The following is a 22,549-nucleotide window of genomic DNA, read 5'->3' as shown; positions in this document are numbered from 1 at the left end:
GCAAACAATGGGTGAGATTTGTAATTTTACAGTTTGTCTTATATTGACTTTCTCCATACTAAAAAAGCTTCCCCCTCTATTCTAATCTTCACCATGCTATTTCTGCCTTCTGCCCTCTGAAGAAACAGATTTGATTTCACAACCTGTTGGACTAAAAACACAGCATACTAATCATAACACCATATTCTGCGAGGGCAGATTTAACTACCCAGTACAACAAATTTCAATATGAAATAGTCTGTATACCAAGTCCAAAGCCATGCCCACAGAAACAAGAGAAGCATGGAAACAAATCTACTTACAACAAATTACGTACCACATATAATCTTCTTTTTAAAAAAGAAAGAAAGAAAAGAAAAGGCCTTCTAGAGCTTGGGGTATATAGCTCAATAGTAGAGCATTTGACTCACATGTGGAAGGCTCTGGTTCAGCCCCCAACACTGCAAAAAGAAAAACAAAAATAACCTTTATCTGGTTACTGTCCACACAATGACAGGAAAAGACACAAAATCTAAGAAACTGGGGACCTGTCAGGGACTAGTAATCTCAGTCTAGTGTACATGCATTACAAACTAATTTATTAATTTAACATCAATTGTATTGTCCTGGGGAGAGGAGTCCTGAGCTAAGTGATAGAAGAGTTATTTGACTTTCTACTCCTGACCCCAAACAACAATTAGTTATGGTCTCTTTTGATTCCCTTCACCTATCTCTTCGTCCCACAGCAAACACACAGTTAAACTCCTGAACTCCAGGAGCATACATTAAATAAAAAAAAAAACATTGAGAATCTGAAGCATAGGATGAGTAAAAAATCAGGGCCAAGAGTTTCTATGTGACACCTTCCCTCTCTGCCTACTGGAACCTAAGCTCTTCTGGTCACTTTTCACTTCCTATTTTAACAACAATCTTCATCACCACCCCTCTCATCTGTACAGACTGCTGAGTTCAGATTGTGACTTGAAATTATATATTGACTTAAAATGAATTCTAATTAAACATTAAGAAAGTCAAATGTTCCATAATGGGTTCCTGAATAGAAATTTCAAGCTGGAAGGGACCTTTAAGGCCTTCTAATCCAAGCCCTTTATTTTACAGATGAGGAAACTGAAGCCCAGAGAGGTGAAGTGAGGTGCCCAAGGCCACACAGCAAGTTAGAGGCACAGCTAGTACCATAGCTCAAGTCTCCTGACTCCCAGTCCAGTGCTCCTCCCATTACTCCACGGGTCCTGTGTCTAAGCTTCCTGACAAATGCTAGAACGGTAAACCTCCACTAGTATTTTTCCAGACCATGTTAAAACTCTTAAGGGGGGGAAAGGATGCTTTCTTGGATAATGTCAGCCATACGTAGCTCAAGCTGTCTAAAGTTCTGGGACAGGGTCTTTTTATACAGCCAACAGAGTCCAAATGTGGTGCTGTTTGCTTGGCCCATATGCTTTCATGTGTTCCCAGTTAGGCCATTACTGGAGGGAAAGAAACAAGAATCAGCTTGTTTTAAAACAAGGGACATACTGGACTCCCTCCCATCCCCCTTCAGAAAAAAAAAATCAAGTTATCTTTAACAGATTCTAAAAATGCCTTTTCCCAAATATGCAGTCAGTTCCTTCAAAGGGCCCTTTGTTTATTTTCAGGAAGAAACCCAAGACAGCTGAAAACCAGAAGGCATCTGAGGAGAATGAGATTACTCAGCCGGGTGGATCCAGCGCCAAGCCGGGCCTTCCCTGCCTGAACTTTGAAGCTGTTTTGTCTCCAGACCCAACCCTCATCCACTCAACACATTCACTGACACACTCTCACGCTCACACCGGGTCATCTGATTGTGAGTACACCAGTGAGGCGGTGATGGTGTCTCCGCGGTGCTTGGAGTAGTGCTTTCTCCCCTGGGTTTGGCTGTTTTGCATTTGGAGCAAGCTGTTTGCATTTGGTCTTCTGAAGTAGCCAAAAGTGCTGCGCCACCATTTTGATTCAGCCAACATCTCTCTATTTTCAAAGCTAGAATATATTTTGAAGCCAGGTAACCAGCCATGTGGTCTCAAAAGACTGATTAATTACATGAGCCACATTCTTCTTCCTAACAGTAACTCAGAAAAAAGAATTGCATTGCTGCTTTCTAATTATTCTTGATCAGAATAATGGCTCTTCCACCATTACTAAATGGAACAACAAAACATGGACCTCAGAAGGCCAGTTAGACCCAAGAAAACATGCATGTTGAAATTACATAACACAAGTCAGATTCACATTAGTATTGGAGTCTCTTGTAGCTTGGCTGAATTTCTGTCTTTCCAGTTTTTAATTTATTTTGAAGTGGTTAAAGGATAGCATAAATTTACAGAAGAAAAGAGAATGGCTTCCAAGAATTCAAAAGCCACCCAGACTTCACATAGCCAATAAGAATTCAGGTTAAAAATATTTTTTAATTAAAAAAAACTGCCTAAGGGCTAAATTTGGAAATGGGCAGCTTAATGAGATCGTCACTATTGAAACCACTCTTTGCTGTTTATTTTTGCTGTCTTCTCACTAATCTGGAAGTCACTTCTTCAAAGTCTATTTTAAGAAAGTTGATAAATCACATTTAGGAGTTTTTTTTTTTTTTTCTTTCTTTCTTTCTTTCTAAAACGTAACCTGATACCAGAGAAATGTGTGTTGACAATGGAAAGGATTGTAGTAAATTTGGGGTCCAAGAATTATTCCTTTTGGTTTTAAGATACCCAGCAACTCTTCTGAACTGATTTCCAGAAAGGATGGCTACAGGCAAAGAGCTGGCATGTTCTTTTACAGAATAAATAAGATAAAACCAAGAAAGTTTTATTTCAAGAAAGGGACTCTATTTATCCTGCTCTCACAGACAAATGTTATTAATTGGGGAATGAGATTCTATACCGTCTATTGTTATTTTTCTGATAGAACCAATGTAAAATTCTGCAAAGAAGGTAAGAGGAGGGTGGGTCTTGGAGATTCCATTCCCTGCTTGCTTCATCCTAATTGTCTCTAAATAAAGGGATAAGACCTTGGGGTGGGGGGCAGGTGCTCCAGTGCAGAGAGCTTGTTCTACATATAGTGGGGCTGTGACTGCCTTCAGCTGTCATTAGAAAATGAAAAGAGAAATAACAAGATCCCAACTCTGTAGTCCCATTGTGATTTGTACAAAGTTTCAGTTTCTGTAGAGAAATATAAGGGGTCAGAAGCAGGGACTGTGTTCTGTGAACTATCATAATAGGAGTTTGGACTCGGACTTTCTTGCCTGGTAGTCTCCTGTCTAATAGTAATTACAGGAAGAACTGGAAAATGGCATGGCACTATGCCCACAGACATGTGCACACTGTCCCTGCCTACCAGGAAGGTGGCCTGTTCCTGTGGTGAAGGGCCTAGAGCTTTTGCATGCAGACCTTCATTGCTTGGCTTTCTGCCACACCTTATGGGGAAGATTACATTGAATGGCCTTAGCCCAGAAATCTTCTGTTAGAGAAAAAGGAATGGTTTGTTGAATAGAAAAAGCATTGAGCTTCATTTATTGTCCTTTACCACAAGCATCCTCCCGTCAGGCCTCAGCACTGGCATGGCACTTAAGGACTTAAGGATCAGTGGGAGTATAGGGTCACAATGCAGCTCCTCAATGACCCTGAGGAAGCCAGCAGATCTGAGCTCAGAAGGGTGTCTGAATGCCTTTGGAAGGAGAATGAATTGGGAGGAGAATCCTAATCTCCAGCTGTTTAGAAAGTCATTCTGATTTTGCCATTAAGATGTGTAAGTCTTCTCGGCTCCAACCTGTTGTTTAAATTGATTATACTTTTCTCCAAATATATTTGGATTGTAGTTTGTCCTGATTTGAGCCTACACTTAGAAGAAAATTGTTTTTAGGAAAGATTCACAGAAATCTGTCCATTTGGAGATTGCTTGAGAGAAGACAGGAAAGAGGTTTATTTTAAGCTGTTAAAATTTTTGGATGCTCTTCTTGCATTCAAGAGGATTTTTTTGTTTTTTTACATTCAAATGTCATTCTTACCATAGATTAATTTAAAAGCCTAATTTCTTTAAGGTAAAATATTCAGTTCCTATTTAGAATCAACAGATTTGGGGCATTTAAAAATAGTGCCCTTGACTTGTTAGTCTCTTTAACTTCAGAAACATTCCACTAGTGTGTGGTATTCCAAGCTTTCACAAGTGCCTGAATTTTTATAGCACCTTTTTATTTGTCTCACCCTAATGCCTGTTTCCTATCATTCAATAGGATTCTTCCCAACTTACAGATGAGAAAACAGAGAAAAATGACACCCAGATAAATGAATGACTTGCCTGCAGTTAACCCATTTTGAGTACTGAGGGGTGTTTATGTGTTTGCTCTCATTGTAAGCAGCCAGTATTCTCTGATCAAAGCCCAAAGATAGCATTCATAGCTCTAAACAGGCATCTTGAATATGTGCAACTACTTGTATTGATGATTGGATTATAAAACAGGATGGATTAGAAACATCCCACAAAAGAAAAGTCTACTCTGCTAGTAAGGGTGGGTAAGCCACAGTGTTTTTGCATATGAAGGACAGAGGCCATGTTTTAGAGCAAAGATGCTAAGTCTGACACCCTAAATTTTCAGTTGGCTCTTTAACCTGCGGAGCCACTTCACATTCAGCAAAACTTCCCCCCACAATATTCAAAACAAGCATGAATATGGTAGAGATAGGCTCTCTGTGTGAGCTGATGCAGTTCATATTGCTCCAGAAATGTGTGCTGCTTTGCAGTGCACCCACTAACACAATCTCCTCTCAGCAATATTCCCCCATTACCTCCTGGCTTGTCACCTCTATGCCATTTCTTAAACCTAATGGTAAACAGATTCAGATGATGATAATGGAAGGCATTAAGATGAGTCTGGGAATGCAAAGGGCACACAAATCCTAGGTGTTTGACAGGCTGAGTAGGAGCTAAGCCAAACTCTCCCTATAAATGCTTAAACAGGACTAAACCAAGTCAGTAGAGCAGACGAAGCTCTCCATATGAAAAAACCTTTCTTGACAACAACCAAGCTGTAGCACATCACAGACATATTCATGTGATAGACGCAACCAGAACTTTCACTTGCATATTTCTTCCATTTTGTTTTCCCACAAATAAGGCTCCCATTGAAGGGAGAAGTTGATTCTGCTCTCCTGGAGGTCCTCCCTACTTCTGGTGGTAGATCCACCTAGTCTGATGTCTTTCTTTTGTGGAAGCTGCTATCTGTAGTTACTTCCCCTCCTGTGTTTTGCGCTGGACTCATCAGACTGTCTCATTTTTTGTGTCTTTGCCAAGATGCACTTACGCATTAACAGTTTTTATTTATTTTTAATTTAACCTTTACACATTACCAAACTGTTATGTGGGTGGGTTTAACTTTAGCTCTGTAGGTAGTGTGGTTCTGCGGGGCTGAAGGCTGTCGAGGAGACTGTGGATTCTTCCTTTTCTATCTCTTCCCATCTACCTTCCTTGTCCTTCCCCCTCCCAGCCCTTCACTTCACCCGTCCAACTCCCTGTGATTAAAAATTTTAGTACACTTGGCTCATTTTGAACTTTTAAGCCATTTTTTTAGAGAACAAAACAAAGAGGATTTTTATGGCAAACTCCATTAATGCCACATTAAGGCTGACATTTTAATTACCCCCAAGTCAGGAAATTCGAAGTTCAGGTTCCCACAGCAACAGAAACTGTCCCCTTGAGTGCCGGCATCACAGCAGAGTCTTTCATTCCCTGATTACACAACATGGGGCGTGGGGACATTGTTTTTATCCACGTATGTGGAAAGGAGCAGGGCTTTTATCCTTTGTTTCTTTCCTGTAACTACAGTTGAAGATATGGGTCTTTAGCGTCTCTCCCCAAACCATCTATATGTATTATCCTGAAACGGAAGACTATTATAGTTCTACATGTGCACACGGACAGAATTAAAGTTGCTGTGGGAACATTAACTCTGATTTCCGGACTTCCGTGCCAGTCACATTTAAACCATAATGTTGTAATTTTTGGCATGTAATAAATGTGCATTTCATGTACACAGACAGAAAGAAGCATAAAATGTATTTTAAAGAGCAATTAATTACTAACTTTGTGATTAAAAAACATTTGGTGCATGTTCCTTCCCATTTAGCATCAGCTGCTGGTCTTAGCCAGGCCTAATAGATGACATACTGTGTCTCATCCTGTATCTCAGATGTACTTACTGTATGTTCCTGTTCTTCTAGATAATTAATTCCCTTAGTAAAGCTGTAGGGGGAAAACAAAATGGAAGGAATATGCAAGCATGTAAATAGGGTAAGGGATATTTTGAAGGAAATGATTCATTTCTGCAAATAAACCTCTTAGTCCCTGATAAAGAGCCAGAAATCTGCTAAGTGGGTGTAGACAAAGGTTTCTGGCCACCTTAGAGCATCTGGTCCAGGGCCATAAGAACAACTTGAAAGCAGATTTCCCCATGAATTCCAGGCATGCCCAGTGGAGGAGCAGTTTTACTCCTTAATAACTTTTTTAGGCTTACTGCTTAAAAAGTTATTTTACTCTGTAACAACTTTCCAGTTTATATTCAAACTGGAAAGGAAAACTTGTAAGATGTGGACTTTGGCACAGAATCCCTGACTTGAGAATAGTGTTTTTTCTTCCTTTACATTTGAATCTGGTTGACCCATTTGTGTTAGAGAAGGAAGTGTCTCAAAACTGCTTCAATGGGTTTGCAATTGAAAGGAATTAGTAGAGGTACTCTGAGATAGTGTTTTAAAATGCAAATGCTTGAGTACCTACTCAGAAACTGAGTGAGATAAAAATTTTACCAAAGGAATGTGTAGCTTAAACTCTGATATGGCTTTTACATGCTCATGAAGATCCTCTTGCTACTTGTTCATTCTCTCCTCTGTCATGCATTCCTTTTTGTTCAGTTGGGCTACATATGGTATTTAACCTTTAAGAAAGATACTTCAGTTTTACAGAGCTCTGATTTGCTTTTCCTTGGGCTGTCTCTATGTGTGAATGTATGTCTGTCTGAGTGAAAACTGCTCAAGCAAGTTTGAAGGTCTCTTTGGCAAATTTGACTGTGCGTTCAGAAAGTTTCCAATCGGAAAGCTGATTCAGTGTAAAACCTTCCAAAAACTTCCTGAGGCACCTGTTCACATGAAAAGATTGAATTTCTGTTGGAGGTGCTCAGAAGGCAGTGTTTATAACTGAAGATCTCTGTTTGGTGTGCCAAAAAATGAAAAACATTTTGGCCCCAAAAAACCTCCATAAATGTTCAAAATGTATAATCAAACAAAAGCTTCATTTGGATTCAAATGCATGTATTTCAGCAGATGTGTCTAAACTAACTGGAATCCCACAGGAGCAGCTGAACTGGATTTTGGTATGTCTTGATAACTGAAAGAGTTATTCTTAGACTTTGGAAGGACAAAAATGGTCCATCTGTGTAGAACCGTAATAGAGACATGGCAAAAAACAGCATCCTCTGAAAGAGTTTATTTATGGAATTTAGGACAAGTTGGACAATCCTGAAAACATTTTGGGGTCACACTAATTTGCAGGAGAAATATAGTCCAAATGGGATGGAATAATAATCACAGACGGTTAAGATCCTATGGCTTGGAAATTAATTTTCTAATAAACTCCATGTGAGTTAAGCAGTAAATAGAGCATCTTTCATATAACTAGGTGCTCTCCTTGCCTCCTACGTGTCTTGCATTCCTTTTTATTCTAAGTTTTATATGGAATTATGTATCTATTTTTCTATTGCTAACAGTTTCAACTGGTTTTCTGCCATTTCAATCAACCAGAAAAACTTATTATCTGTTAAATGTGGATTTTATATTATTTCTCTTCCTAAAAAGTTAGATTTCTGCCTCTGAGTTAATTGATATATAATCTCTTTAGAATTATATTTATTACCTTTTATACCCTCTTATTTACAGATCTGAGTTCTTAGTGCAGCACTTATACATTAGAAGCCCAGCTGATTTTTTTATTTGCTCTAATTTCCTAGTTTCCACGTAGTGTATTTGTGACCACATTTATTTTTTAAAAACAAAATTTTTGAAGTCTCATGTCTTAATCTTATAACATTGGTCCCTTTTAATAGAATTTGCCCTTTCCCTGAAGTGCTAATTTAATTGAGTGTCTTCCATGGCCACAGAATACACTAAGTTCTGGTATTCACTCTTACCTCATCCATTTCTACATTCATTTATTTAGTCATTAATTTAGTCATTGATTAAATGCTATAGAACCCCTGCTTCTGGCCCAAATCCTCAGCTAGGATTAGTGAGAAAGCTATGAACCAGTCTCTCACTTTAGGAACCTTGTGTTCCCAAATACTTTACATAAACACTCCACTTAACTGGTAAACGGGTAAACACAAATGTAGTATGGAAATGTTTGCCTCTGTACAAAATGCTATATGGCTCCCCAGGAAGAAGCCTGTAGCAGCAGGAAGGGCTCCACAGGAAAGATGATGTTAAAACCAATCAGAAGAAGTGGATGCATATGAAGTAGACAAGGGAAGGAATGGCATTCTAAGGAGAAGGAACAGAAGCAACCCACAGAGGCCACAAAGAACTCTGTGTTTTCAGAAACCAGGAACTTCATTATGATGCTGAGAGCTTCTTAGGCTTTAAGTTTGTATTTGGGTAACATTGCCTGTTCTTGTAATTAAGCTGGGATGAATTGCGTGTCCTTTTAGAGAATTTGCTTCTCAAATAATCAAACAAGATCCCTATTTATTTTCTAATAGACAAAGTGCCCTTCCTTCCACATAGTCAGTAGACGTAAGATAGTATTCTAAGTGACCTGAAGATGTTTCAAAGCATCTCAAAATAACTTTTCTTATTAAGAAAGGTGTATTTCTGGGGCCACAGAATCACCCATACATGTCATTGCTGGATCTCTGTTACTGAGTCTTGTGCTCCATAGGCCCCAGAAATCTGTTGTTCTATAGAATCCTCCCAGGTTCCTTGGTAAATCTGCTCTCATTCCTCATTGCCTCAAGTCACACCATGCGATATTGTCCTCCCAAACATTGCATGGGTATGCTTATGATCATCCAAGTCCAGACTGCTGATGACCAGGGTCCTGTTCTTCATCTTGTTATCTCATCCTTGCTGGAGTATATCCTTAATTTTTATCTGTAGCAGCTAGTAACAGTTTTACATGTGCTTCCTCTGCTCATGGCAAATTTCATTGTATGAAATTAGTGATTCTCCGTATCTGTCATGGCTTCTCACATCTTAACTTAAAAAAAAAAAAAAATTAGAAAGCACACATGCATTATAGCCCTTGAAGGTGAATCATTGAGGATCAACTGAGAGCATGCATAGGGATTCTTTAAAGACTTTTGGTTTTAAAGAAATTTTGTCATTCCACAGTCACCTCACACTGGGTGCCGTGGTCAAACTCCTTATCATTCATCAGTAGAATCAGCTCCTTTTTTGTTTTCTTCTGCCAGTCCCCCTTCATGTGCCAGTTGGAACTTTTTATCAGCACTGTTACTTATTCTTAACCTATTATTGTACAAACGAGGAAACTGAGGTCCAAAGAGAGCAAATACCATACCAAAGGGTTTCCAACACAGTGATTGACAGAGTCAAAAAGAGAATCCTGTTCTTGCTCCCACTGTACATGGAGCCTTTTCTGAGTCTGTTTCTGAACAGAAAGGAGTCAAGACTATTCATATATCAATTTACTGGATGCTTTGAAAATGGAGGACCACAGGATAGGTATTATAGGAAGCAGTTTTATAAACTGGAGCCCTATGCTCAGAGATTTAAGAGTCTAATAGAGAAGAGTAGACACATTCACAAAAAGCTGCCCCTCAGGGTGGTTAAGGATTTCCACACACCAGGACCCACCAGAGTCTCAGTTCACTCAATTCACAATTGGCAAATGTGTAGAGTACATCCACGTACCTCACACAACACTGAGTTCATGGGTGCACCAAGGTAGAAACAAACAGTCCCTAACACCAAGAATCCCACAACTCAGTACATGTGCTCAAGTCACCATTATTTTGGAATTTAGAAAGCTTTTAAAATACTTATAACCCAGTGAACAGCAGCATCTGGTTAAGTTTATCAAGAAAGTTCAATTTAAGCTCTTCTGAAAGACAGAATTTCACTTTGCCTCAGAGATGTAGACGGGCTTTAAGTAGGACCTGCCATGATCAAACTTTGTGTGGGGAAGATCTAATTTAGCAGCAAATCTGTAGAGTGTGCATGGATGGGAGAGGGCATGGAGGAAGGAGACAGTTCAGGAAGTGTCATTCCTTCACACTATTGGTAATCTGAAGGGGGCTGGTGACAGGAGGAAGGAAAGTGGGGGCAGTTTCAACAGACTTTGGGGGTGAAGATTGACAGTTCCAGGAGCTGACTCCTGGGTAAGAGAAGGAAAATTATCAAAGATAACTCCTCCGAGGTACAAAAAAAGGGAAGATAAAAAGTAAGAATTCAGAGGAAAAGTGTCCCATTTTATACTGTGCTGAGGATAATATCCTACAGGCATTTCCAATAGAGACAACTAACATTAAGTTATCAGTAGGGTACTTAGGACAACAGAAGCATTGGAAATTTTTGGCCAAAAAGCACTTTGGCCAAGAGGCCATACTTTATGCCATAAACATGGGAATAAACTTCAAAGAAAACTTTGTGGGGTTTTTGTTGCTGTTTTTAACAAAGAAACATAAAATAGAACCCTGAGGAATGTTTACATTGATTGATAAGAGAAGAAAGAACCATCAAAGGAAAAAAAGAAAAGAAGATCTAAGAGATAAGAGAAACCAAGATAGTGCTGAGAAGCCATCAGACAGAGAAAGGACCTGCAGTGTCAGGTGCTGCAGACACAAGGAGGAGAGGACTGGGAAAGTTCACCTAGGTTTTGGGATAGGTAGTTTCCTGGTGGTTGTCATAAAAGCAGAAACAGATGTGTCACATACATTCATTCAAATATATACCATCCAGAGGAGCTCAAACGGGATGGCTCTGAAAGCAATAATCGAAAACTACTTTTTAAAAGAAGTTTAATGGTTTCAAAAGAAACAGTAATGAGTAATACAAAAGTAATATCTTGAATGTTTTTATAATACAGAAGTGTTAAGCCCATCTAGAAACTGAGAAATAAAAAAACAGTGTTAAGAGAGACTCTGTGATTAAATAGGCAAGGTAAAGGGAATTAGAGCTCCCATTTCGTAGGAGAGAAATAGAATAAATATATAAAAGAAACTTGAAGAATCAGGAATTACATTAGTTCTTTCCCAACTTCCCCTAGTCATTGCTTTATCTTACTTTTAGCTAACAAGAACTAATGCTTTATAAGAACTGTTACATGTCTTCTTTGGATGGTTTCACAAATATTCACTCAATTACTCTCAGTAATTTCTGAACATTAAGCAGAGGACAGACAGCATACTTTCAGCATTTAAATTTTCTAGCAATTTCTAAAACAAGTCATCTCAAAGTGTAATCTTTTTTTAAAATGCCACATTCTGTGAGCTTCTTTCATGATAGGTCCAATTCAGGTAGCTGAGTGTTGCTCTGATGTTTTTCTTCATCGTCATGAGACATGTTCAGGTTCATTATTTGGTCTTGGGGATTTAAACCTGTTTACTTAGACTGTTTTACTTTCTGTAATGTTTAAAGACACTCCAAAGGACATTGCCACATACAATATCTGATATAGCTTCTATTTCAGGATGATGATCTGGAACCAACTAAAGCATATATTACTTTGCTACTAATTTATGAATAAAACTTATATTTTATCAGTCCTAAAAATTATATGAACAACCACATGAAAGAATTTTGAACATGAGTCTTTATAATCTCATAGAGCAGGATAAATTCATAGCTGGTACCAAATTGACCTTGAGAAGTTCTTCCTTTCTTTTCCATTTCTAAAATGGAAATTCCTCCTACTCATGTATCCCCAGTAGTTTCAGCCTGGTTCATATTATCACATTTTTACCAAGATCTCATGCAATATTGAGTCAGTACATATTGAATTTTTAAGAAAGTGTGGTACAGCACATATAATACCACACAAAGAACTTCTAGGAGTGATATCTGTCATCTTTGTCATTCATCTTTTAGCTAGAATCACTTCCTGTCCTGTATACTCTCATTGTCTCAGCTTTATATCTTGACCAGGTGTTTGGATATATAAAGGAAATAATGAAAGAAAGTTGCACATGTACTTAATCTACAAGATGTAACCCTGTATGCCATGATTCACAGACACAAAAAAACAAACACAAGCAGATTCTGAACTTAAACCCTTAAAAGTTAAAGCCAGGGAAAAGAATGCCTGTTCTTTTCTCAGGGAAATTCTGAAGGTCTTTGGATGTAGAACTGGATATTTCATTCCAATTTTGAGGAAACCACAGGAATCAAGTCTATTTTGTTTTATACCTGCCTAAAGGTATTACAGTCTGAATCCTGACACTCCTGAAGTGGCCTCAGCAATCCTGGGTCAAATGCTGAGAAGTATCATTAGGTATGCCTGGTTCTAGGGCAGTGATATAGGCAGGGGCTTTAGACAGAGGGTACCAGGTTCCCCAATTTCACTCCAGAATTAGTCTTGACCTGGAAGCTTTAGACTCCACTTAGACTCCACTGATACCGTGACTGGGCCTCTCCCAGAGTCTGTGAACCTCCTGAAAAGATATTCGTATTTCTGACAGTGTGTGTTGGTCTGGGACACAGATTTAAAACTTTCATTAAATTTGGATCAGAAAATTAAAAGAAAGAAAGATTGGCATCCCCAGGGCACAGCCACTCAGAATCTGTATCCTCAAACCTAGCTTCCAAGAGTAAATTAAGAAGCAAGGAAGAGAGATCTCATGAGCAACATCCAAATGCAGACCAATTCCCCATGCCCTTTCAGGCCCCTTTAGTATGCCTGCAGGGCAGGACAGATATGATAAGAGACTCCTAAGACTATTTCTTGAACATGTTGATAATGGACTAAGATTTGGACCCTGTGTTGTTGCAAAAATGTTGTCTCACCCCCATAGCCTAGTTATTTGCTCTTCTTAATGTGAACTTCAGCCTATGAATGCACTACACTTACTTTTAATTATGTCCCTCTGCTTCCATTTCCTTATATATGTATACTAAAAATAGTATCTAACTCATAGGGTAAGTATAAGGATTAAATGGAATACTATATGTGAAGCCCCCAAACAGGGCCAAACAGCCAGCACTCAGTGAATTTGAGCATTAGTTACAGTTTAAATGTTTTAAGTCATGAAGTAAATGTTAAACTAAAATTGATACAACATAAATAATGGCCTTAGCAGGTGTCCACCCTCCCTTACCCCTCTAAAGAATGACTGAGATTCAAAAGCCCTATAGATCTAATAGGGGGTAGCAAATAGTTACCAGCTTCACTTCAGAGTAACAGTGCCCTCCTCTTTTCTCCTTTGTCCCTTCTGGATTCAGGCCTGAGTAGACGGGGAAGCCTCTCCATTACCTTTTTGCATTCTTTCATACCCCCATTTGTCATGGGTTTTTTTTCCCCCTAAAAGTGGAAGAGGACAAATATTTAGTGAGCATCTACTCCGTGTCAAATACTCTGTCATTATTTTTACAGAACACCCCATTTTATAGATAAAGAAATAACTAGAGCTCAGAGAAGTTAAAAAAAAAAAAAAAACTTTGCTATGTTTTCCTCCTGGCAAAGGGAAGGTTTAAAGTATTTTTAATACTATAATATTATAGTATTAGTCAATTAAGGTCTCTCTTGTCTAGAAGTATATTCTAATCAGTAAGAGATATTCAACTCGTAGAGAATGAATTTGTGTAAGATCTCACCTCAGAAAAGGTTGTCAAATCTTTATATTTCCCTATGTACACCCTTTGGTGTCCTTTCACTGTAGCCCAAAGACACAAAGAGGTCAAAACATCAGGTCCTTAGAATGGGCAGACTGCTGTGCCATCACATTGAGAGGCCTTTCCAAAAAGAAGCACAAGTTAAAAAAATAAAAAGTCTTTTATCTTTTTGAAAGATATTCTGCCTGATGACTAAAGAGTATTTTGAAAGAATTCAAAGTAGAGGTTAAGTAGAAGAGTAATGTGTTTCACTACAGATGAAGACTGCTTCTTAAGTTTATGTATTTATTTACTTAATTATATATTTATTTTTTTCCCCGAGATTGAATTAGGGGCACTTAACCACTGAGGAACATCCCTAACCTTTATTTTATTTTTATTTTGAGACAGGGTCTTGCTAGATTGCTTAGGGCCTCAGTAAGTTGCTGAGCCTGGGCTAGAACTTGCCATCCTTCTGCCTTAGCCTCCTTAGCCACTGGGATTATAGGTGTATGCCACAGCACCTGGCCCTAAGGACTGCTCTTAGTCACCTGGCTCACTTTCCTTCTTCTTTTCTGAAGCAGTTTTCAGTAGTTGGGAGAAAAGAAATAATCTTAAGAAACTCAGTGAAGTCTCTTCACTGGCTCTTTGTCCCTAGTAAGCCTTTCCTGTCCATGTTTTTGGAGATACATGGAGATAATTTTGGACATTTGCTTCTCTTAACTCTTGAGCACTTTTGCTGCTGAGAACAGAATTCCAGAGACACATGGTTACAGAACTTGATCTACAAGTCTCCTAGTAATCGCTGCAGATGGAAAGCCAAACTAGATTGTGTGCAAGTCTGTATAAATCCCAAGTCAGAGCTTTAAAATGATAACTTACTGAGTCATGATTTCTGCATCTCATATGCAGTATTCCTTAAATCACATGTTGATGGCTAATCAGCAGAATCCAAAGACGCAAATTAGATGGTACAATATTTACAGAGAAAATATATGTGTAGCTTGAAAAGTAACGATCCTCAGAGTTAAAGTCCCACCCCCCCCCAAAAAAAAAGAGTAGCAGTTGCAATCTGAACTGTCAACATTGTAGCCAAGAAAGGAATGAGTATAACAGTAGAAAGAGATATTTAAGACAGAACTTCTTGATTAAAGGAGTTTGGACCTTGAAGAAATATGTTTGAGAAAGAGTCAGAAGAAATACAAGGTAAAATGAATTATTCCTATTCCTCAAATGACAGTCTAGCAGTTTTGGTTTTGTTTTTACCTTTTTGGAAGTGCTGGGGTTTGAACCCAGGGCCTCTTGCATGTTAGGTAAGCATTCTACTACTGAACTATATTCCCAGCCGTCTTTAAGTCATTAGATGCTTATTTTGAGTTTCTGAGTGTAAAAGTCCTGTCTGTCTTGTCCATTGATGAATCTGGAATCTAGAGTACCCAGAAAAGTACTTAACCATGGTAGGTTCTCAGCAAATGTTTGTTGAATGAATGAATGAATGAATGTGTTAGGAAGAACTGAGCAAAATACAATTACAGTGCATTTGTAAGCATTTTGTCCATTTGTAAAATTATAGCTACTGATTTCTTACATGATTTTTCATTCAGCAAACCTACATAACAAAGTGCATCACAGATACCCTCCAGTTTGTATGCTGGGAAAACAGAAGAGCTTTCTGTTGGATGTAGGCTGCTACATGTTTTGATTCTAATAGCAATATGGCAGGGTTAAGGTCAACTTTGTAGTATAATCTGGTGCCTGTTTTTGATAGATATCATAGAAATAGATACTTATTTTCAAGATGCTCAAACAGATGATTAGGTGAAAGCTCCAGCAAACCTTGAAACAACAACAAGGCAAGGTTTTCCCACTCCCACCTCCCACTACTGCAGCATCCTGCACAGTTTTCTGCAACCCCACCCCCTCCTCCTTGTTTCATCCTTTTCCCGAGTCTAATCTCTGTCTAGGGAATACAGCATGTGACTGTCAGTCTAGCAAGGAGACTGTTCTTGAGAAATCTGCCCCCCACACAGTGCTCCCAAACTCCTCCCTTGGGAAAGGCAGGATTTGATGAGCCTCAGGCAGAGCTGGCCCAGGGAAACAGGAGCTTGGCATAGAATCTTAGTGCCCTCCTGCTGGAAGGGCCCTCAAGAGAGTTGCTTCTCGCCCACCCTCCCTCAGCTGGCTGGACAGTAGAAGGATGTGGAGAGGGAAAAAAATATTTCTGGCTGAATGAACAGAGAACTAAATGAATGAGAGATGAGTTCACTCCTCCAGAAGTCCCCGCCATCCCACTTGAATAGAAAGGCTAACTTTGAAGCCACTCTGTTCTCCATGGCACGATTTTGTATATACTCAGCTTTGGAATATGGTTGCCATCTGCTGCCAGTGCACAGGACTGAGGAAGTATTGGGGTGGGTAGGAGGAGGCGGGAGGGAAGAAAAGAGACACTTAAAATGAGCTAATGATCTCCTTTGTGTTGGAGTCTAGGTTTCAGAACATCAGTCCTGTACTTTAAGAACAAAACACCAGTGTGTCTCAGACCACACCAGGCGCCGGCACATCAGATAAGGCCTGCGCTGTGTAGTTGTGCAGCCACGGAGCCTCAAGAAGTTCTCAAAGTGAAATTAAAGGAGCAAACTGAGGGAACCAAAAGGAGAAAAAGCTTAGGGTAAAATACAATCAGAAGGGCTCTGTAGATTCCCGTCTTTGGGGTTACAGTAGTTCAAAACTGAATCTACTAATTAAAGAGTTGGAAAATACTATAAATCCCAGGAACTTAAGGATCTTTAGAAGAAACGAGACACTTCTCCATACACTGAAAATGCATTGTGATTCTTTTGTACAATCTCAGGGTGAAAGTGACCTGGCTACTGTGCATTGTTAGGGATTTACTGTTGATTAAGAGGTACAGATTGCCGTACTGGAGGCGTGGGTGGGTGGGTGGTCCTTTAAAAACAAAACAGGCTGTTAAGCAAAGCCAGTCAGGCCATAGAACTCTCTGAAAGGTGAATAGCTCACAGAGCCTCCTAGTTCCCTGATATTATCTGTATAAATTATTGGTTATGGCACTGAATCATGTTGATAATTTATATAGTGAAACGACCTGCCAGAGAATAATAATTAAGCTGGTATGTACACCAGCAAAAAAAAAAAAAATCTTCCAGTAAAGTCTACTTTTGAAAAAGAGTAGCTAATTTGCTAAGTATAATATTTAAAAACAAATATGTATTCATTTGTAGTTCTGTAACTCAAGTTTGAGGAATTTGAAAGGTGGGGAGGAAGAAATCCTTTTTTTGCCATGTGGGAAAAGAATTTCATCCAAGATGTATATAAGTATAAATTTATAGACCATGACAATCCTAGAAATGCAGAAAGTCACTGTAGGGAGAACAAAATGATTCCCAAGCCGTGTGTCACACTTAGTGCCTTGGAGTGATCAACCCAGTAAATATTCGTTGACTGTGTGAGCTCTGGCCTTGACTCTTGACTGCCATTAGGGACAAGTCACACACAACTGTGACTCAACCATAGAGTATTAGTAATATTTTAAATCTTTATTTTTTATGGTTTCTCTTCCCAGGAACCCTGTATGCCTGCCTCCATATTCTATTTTCTTTATCCCTATAACATTCCTGTAAAGTATAAACATCTTCATTTTATAGATGGGATAAATGGTCCACCAAAAAATAGCTTAGTTCTTTGTCTTTAAATGCAAAATGATTGATAATCATTATACTGACCCAGCTTATCATACTATTTTTCACATTATTTTGGGTTTCCAGGCAAAGAATATATTTTATCTTTCTCATTATTATTTTTAATTAGTTTTCAGTAAAGTTGAGATAAAAACAGAATATAACAAATATCCCATGGAGATATTTGGTGTTCTCTTTTCTTTCAAGAATAAATTAAGACCTTCTCTGCTCCTCTCTGCTGGCTCTCACTGCAGATAGTCAAAATCCCATGCCAATTTTCAAATGAATAAGGGCTCATTCTAATAGCTGGGTCACAGTCCCCTCTATTGAAGGTACAGCTTTTTAAATTCATGTCTGAAATCTGAATAGGTCACTTTGGATTATAAACTTTAACAGTTTGACCTGAAGATTTTTAAAAACGTACTAATATATAACCTGGTTGTGAGTTTAGCAATAAATTTATAGCCAATATGTGAAAGGCCAAAGAGAAATCTAGTGTCTTTCATTCTCTCAGAGACCTGCACTAAATATTGCATATTTACTTTGTAAATGAGGACACCCAGTGGCCACGAAGTGAAAATATTCTAAACAGTCCCTGACAGTGTTAACACAAATATAAATACCAATTATCAGCTGGATAGACACATCTGTAGCATCTGTTACCAAGCAGTTTAGTTTCCCTAGGTCAGGCAAGAATCATGAGAGTTTGGCTTGATCATTTTTATATCACATCACAGATTGGTCATCTCATATTTGGTTACGAAGTGTGGCTCAGCTTTGGGTTCTACTGAATTTTTAGCTGTTATGAAGACCTACAGAATAGAATAGAAGACACAGAGACAAATCCACATCAACACAGTCATTTGATCCTTGACAAAGGTGACAAAAACATGTTGAAGAAAAAAATAGCCTTTTTAACTAATGATGCTAGGAAAACTGTATATCCACATGTAAAATTGAACTACATCCCCTCAACCTGCACAAAAATCAACTCAGAGTGGATCAAAGACCTAAGAGTCAAACCAGAAACACTGAAAGTGCTAGAAGAAAACATATCATACTTCAACATATCAGCATAGGAACCAATTCCCTTAAAAAGACTCCTAAAGCTCAAGAAATAAGATCAACTGACAGGAGGACCCAGTGAGCAGTCTCTTAGAAGAAATGGAATTAGGGAGAAGGGGACAATGTAGCATAGGTCAGGAATCATAAATGAATGGATATGGTTTGTGGGAAACTCAATGAACACCTAAAAAAATAAATTGCCTTAGGCCTTAAATTTATAATAAAAAATAGAACCATGGCTGTTTCCTGAAGAGGGGAGGGATAGAGTAATAAACGACAAGAACATTACATAGACCTTCAGTGCATGGAAAGATCTCTTGTGACAACCTGTAGATACACCTCAGAGAAAATACATGTCCTGACATTCCCACAACTATACACATGTCTAGGAACTACAATGGAGAAGTGACCAAATGAATTCTCAGATATAACTTACTCATCACTAAGAAAAATACCAGGAGTGTCAGGAATCCAGTTGTATGTATTTGTAGTTGTAGTTATAGAATATAATGAGGCAAGGTACTCACTTTCAGGAGGCATAGAGTCGTCTTATAAAGATAGACAGGCACAAATGAAAAAATGAGATATTCATATACTGTTAAGTAATAAATTATGTAGTAAATGTGCAGAAAGTTCAGATATAACCCTCACACTTCAGGTACAAGAATCATTTTCTTCTTTTTCTAAAGAAAATTAAACCTGAGGCCTCTTGCCCCCAAGTTAGTAAAAAATACAGTCAAGTTTCAGGGCTCCCTTTTTCTCCCTAGATTTGTACAAGACTTATGAAACCCTGGCATAGATCATATCCTTTGTCCTTTGGAATAGAAGGCCTTTACTCCTCAGTAAAACAATCTGTCATGTTCAGATCCATACCTTCCATAAAGAAGTCTTCTGCTGTCTCCTGCCAACAGTTGTCACACTGGAACCAACTTAATTATTTTTTTTTCAGGAAGACCCAAGCAAAGAAATATTTGAGCATGAATCTGAAGACCTGCATCAAAAGCAGTTTCAGAACAACACAGCAACACAGAATGGAGGGGAGTTCTATGAATTGGGACACTCCATGATAATTTTAGCCAGGAAGTTTTTTTAAGTGGTACTGCAGAGTTCTGTTTTTTCACTCATTGAAGTTCAGGCAAAAGTTTTCCCCGAAGTAAAAAAATAATTTCTTACCTAACTAAATTTTATCACTACTTGATGATATTTTCCAAAGGAATGCTATTATTGGGAGTTAGTTGGATCTTTTAGTTAGTTGGATGTTAAAATTTAATTTTTTTTCCGAAAAATAAGTATATGATTATGTAGAGACCAAAAGGAGAACAGAATAGTAAGAAGGTAATAGTTTTTTAATATAATCACTTTTAAAATTTCCAATTTATTTTCAAGCAAAATAAAGAGCCTAACTTAACTGCACATTTGAATATATACAGCCCTCTTTAAGGGCTATCCAAAGCCAAGTTCAAACTGCATAACTCTGAATTTAAGTAGATCCTTTTGTTCATTTTTGTATCCCACCCACAGATACAGCATCTCTGTATTTTTGTTCTCCAAATTTAGTGAACAAAAGAAAAGGTTACAATAGGGCAGCAACTAAATCTAAAGAAAAATCTTTAGAAGAAAAAAGAAAGAAAGAAACTCCTAAAGGTGTCTCTAAAGGTTTACAATGTAAGAGGATTTAAAGGCATCAAGTCCAATTGCATTGACTTTTATAGTCCCAGCAGGTCTTTCCTTCTCAAGAAGCCATTTCATTTCAATTCTGGAATGAGTGTGTAGGTATCTTTCAGAATGTTGTCTGGAATCTTCTGTCTATACCTTTGATCACAGAGTTAAAACTTCACAAATTACAGTATATGAGAATAGATTTTAATGTTTTATTCTACTGGAATCAGATGCTCAAAGTATAGACTTTCATAAAGCATGTTGTGATGATTAATTTTAGGGGCCAATTTGATGGGATTAAGGAATATCAAGAAGCCCAGAAAAGTATGTCTTTGGATGTGTCTGTCAGGGTATTTTTAAAAGAGGTAAGCTTATAAGTCTGAGTGAAATAGATAAGGAGGAGCCATCCTCCTTATAATTGGCTCAGGGTCCAAGATAGCAAATGTAGAAGGCAAATTGATAACTCTACCTGGAAGCTGGGAAAAGCTCATCTATCTGTCTTGGACATAAGAACTTCAGGCTGGCTGGAATTTGGACTCCTGGATTCTTATCAGCCCTTTCACTGTGACTTAACTTTTCTGCCTCCAACTGAGAATCACACTGTAGGCTTTCCTAGTTCTGAGGTCTTCAGATTTGCTCCCAGCCATGCTAATGGCATCCCAGTATGCCTGGCCTGCAGATTTCTTGTCACAGAACTCAACCGCCATAATTGCATGAGCCAATTCCCTTAATGAGTCCCCTCTCATGTATCTATATGCATTCTCTATTGATTCTGTCTCTCTAGAACCCTGATTAATATAGATTTGGGAACCACTCCTGGTTCCAGAGGAGCAGAATTTTAAAGATGAGTTTCTTTAATTGATTTTGGGGTTTCTAGAATTATCTCTGTAATCTGATTAGATCTAAAAATGCTAAGGACTCTACTTCTAATAATACAGAAAACACCAATAATCCATGGTAGAACTCTTTTTAGAGATAAGGAAGATAAACATGTTTGATACTCCTGACTCATCACTATAAGAGACAATGGATTTAGTGACTCTATATATTATAATTTAGAACAGTTAGGGAGAACCAAGAAATATAATAATGCTGATCAATTGCTCTAATTGTCATTGGAAAAAGTAATAAAGTACAAAAATGATCAAGGATATGGTTTATTGACTCCAACTCCATTTAAATGACCTAAGAGTTTCTAAGAGTGTCCCAGCTCAGAATTTCTCTCCTGTAGCCACAAGGCTGAAATTGATGAAAGCCAAAACAAGTTGTCATCATGCAATTGGTTGAATCACAAAAAACATTGAAGTCTCTGCCTTGCCGGGTATTTCCTATTATTAAAGTAAGGACACTGTTTGAGAAAGAATGGGACACTGTAAGTTGAGATGGAAATGTGCTGGAAGACCCTCATAAGGCAGGGGACATTGAGGCCCAAGTTCTAATGAGACTTGTTTGACAGTGAAAATGTGTCCACCCCACGCAAAAAAAAAAAAAAAAAAAAAAAAAAAAAATCAAACAAATTTGTCTTCTCTTCTTCCTTCCTCCCTGCAGCAGAAGGGGTCTCCTTACCTACCATCCACCATTATTCTGCTGAAATGACATCTCTTCCTGCATATGGTTGCCCCACTCACAGTGGTACTAATCTTCCACCTCTGTGTGAGGGGACTGACTCAGCATTTGTTGTGCTGGGAAAGGGTAATGACCTCCCCTAAGACAATTCTGATTCTCCTAGGCCACCCCTATTGGTTTCTAGACCTCACTAGTCCCAGAAGGTCCATAAAGATGACGTGTAAAGTGTGACTCATAAGGAGGTACACTGTATTCCAAAAGACTACACGAGTTTTCTAATTTATAAATTCAGAAATCTGGGGAAAGTTAGTGGGTCTGGATAGTAAAGGTATAGGACAGTGGTGGAAGGTACATAAAGTTGGATTAGCCTGAATTTACTTTTTTCTTTCATATTTGAGATTTTATTGTGTTGAGGATCAGTACACAGACATTTCAATTTGTACATACCAGAATTCTTACATACCAAAAATCTAAAAGTCCCTGGGTTGTGATTCCTTATTAAATAGTTATGCCAGTGACTTTCCAGCTTTGATTTTTGAAGGCAAATTTTCCTAAAGAGGATATCAAGTACCAATATGTTCAAATGTCTTTGAATCCCATAAGTCCCACCAATTTACAATTTATATACACTACATACCCCAATTTTCAATCTTTCACAATACATTAACAAAATTATTAGGAAAACTGGATTTCCACAACCAAACATGTTGCAGAGTGCACACAGTTCTGACAGGGCAACAATCAAGCAGTGGTTTTCCT

At 38.3% G+C, this 22,549-nt stretch overlaps 1 protein-coding gene and 1 non-coding gene across 8 annotated transcripts in view; one reads left to right on the top strand and one right to left on the bottom strand.

Moving 5' to 3' along the window:
• Positions 1-22,549, top strand: part of Zbtb20 (zinc finger and BTB domain containing 20) — a 780,801-nt gene that overhangs the window by 734,561 nt on the left and 23,691 nt on the right. For all 7 annotated transcript variants that reach the window (XM_077795340.1, XM_077795341.1, XM_077795342.1 and 4 more), the window contains 2 exons: positions 1,099-1,262; positions 1,632-1,819. In XM_077795340.1, the coding sequence (XP_077651466.1) occupies positions 1,252-1,262; positions 1,632-1,819 (199 nt within the window). In that variant the 5' untranslated portion in view covers positions 1,099-1,251. The remainder of the gene's footprint in view (positions 1-1,098; positions 1,263-1,631; positions 1,820-22,549) is intronic.
• Positions 15,077-15,148, bottom strand: Trnav-aac (transfer RNA valine (anticodon AAC)). The gene has a single exon. It is a non-coding gene; the product is annotated as a tRNA-Val (tRNA).

The sequence above is a fragment of the Urocitellus parryii genome, chromosome 2 (assembly GCF_045843805.1).
Source record: "Urocitellus parryii isolate mUroPar1 chromosome 2, mUroPar1.hap1, whole genome shotgun sequence".
Lineage (NCBI taxonomy): Eukaryota > Metazoa > Chordata > Mammalia > Rodentia > Sciuridae > Urocitellus > Urocitellus parryii.
Note: the sequence above shows the minus strand (reverse complement) of the source record. Positions and strands in the feature narration are given on the sequence as shown.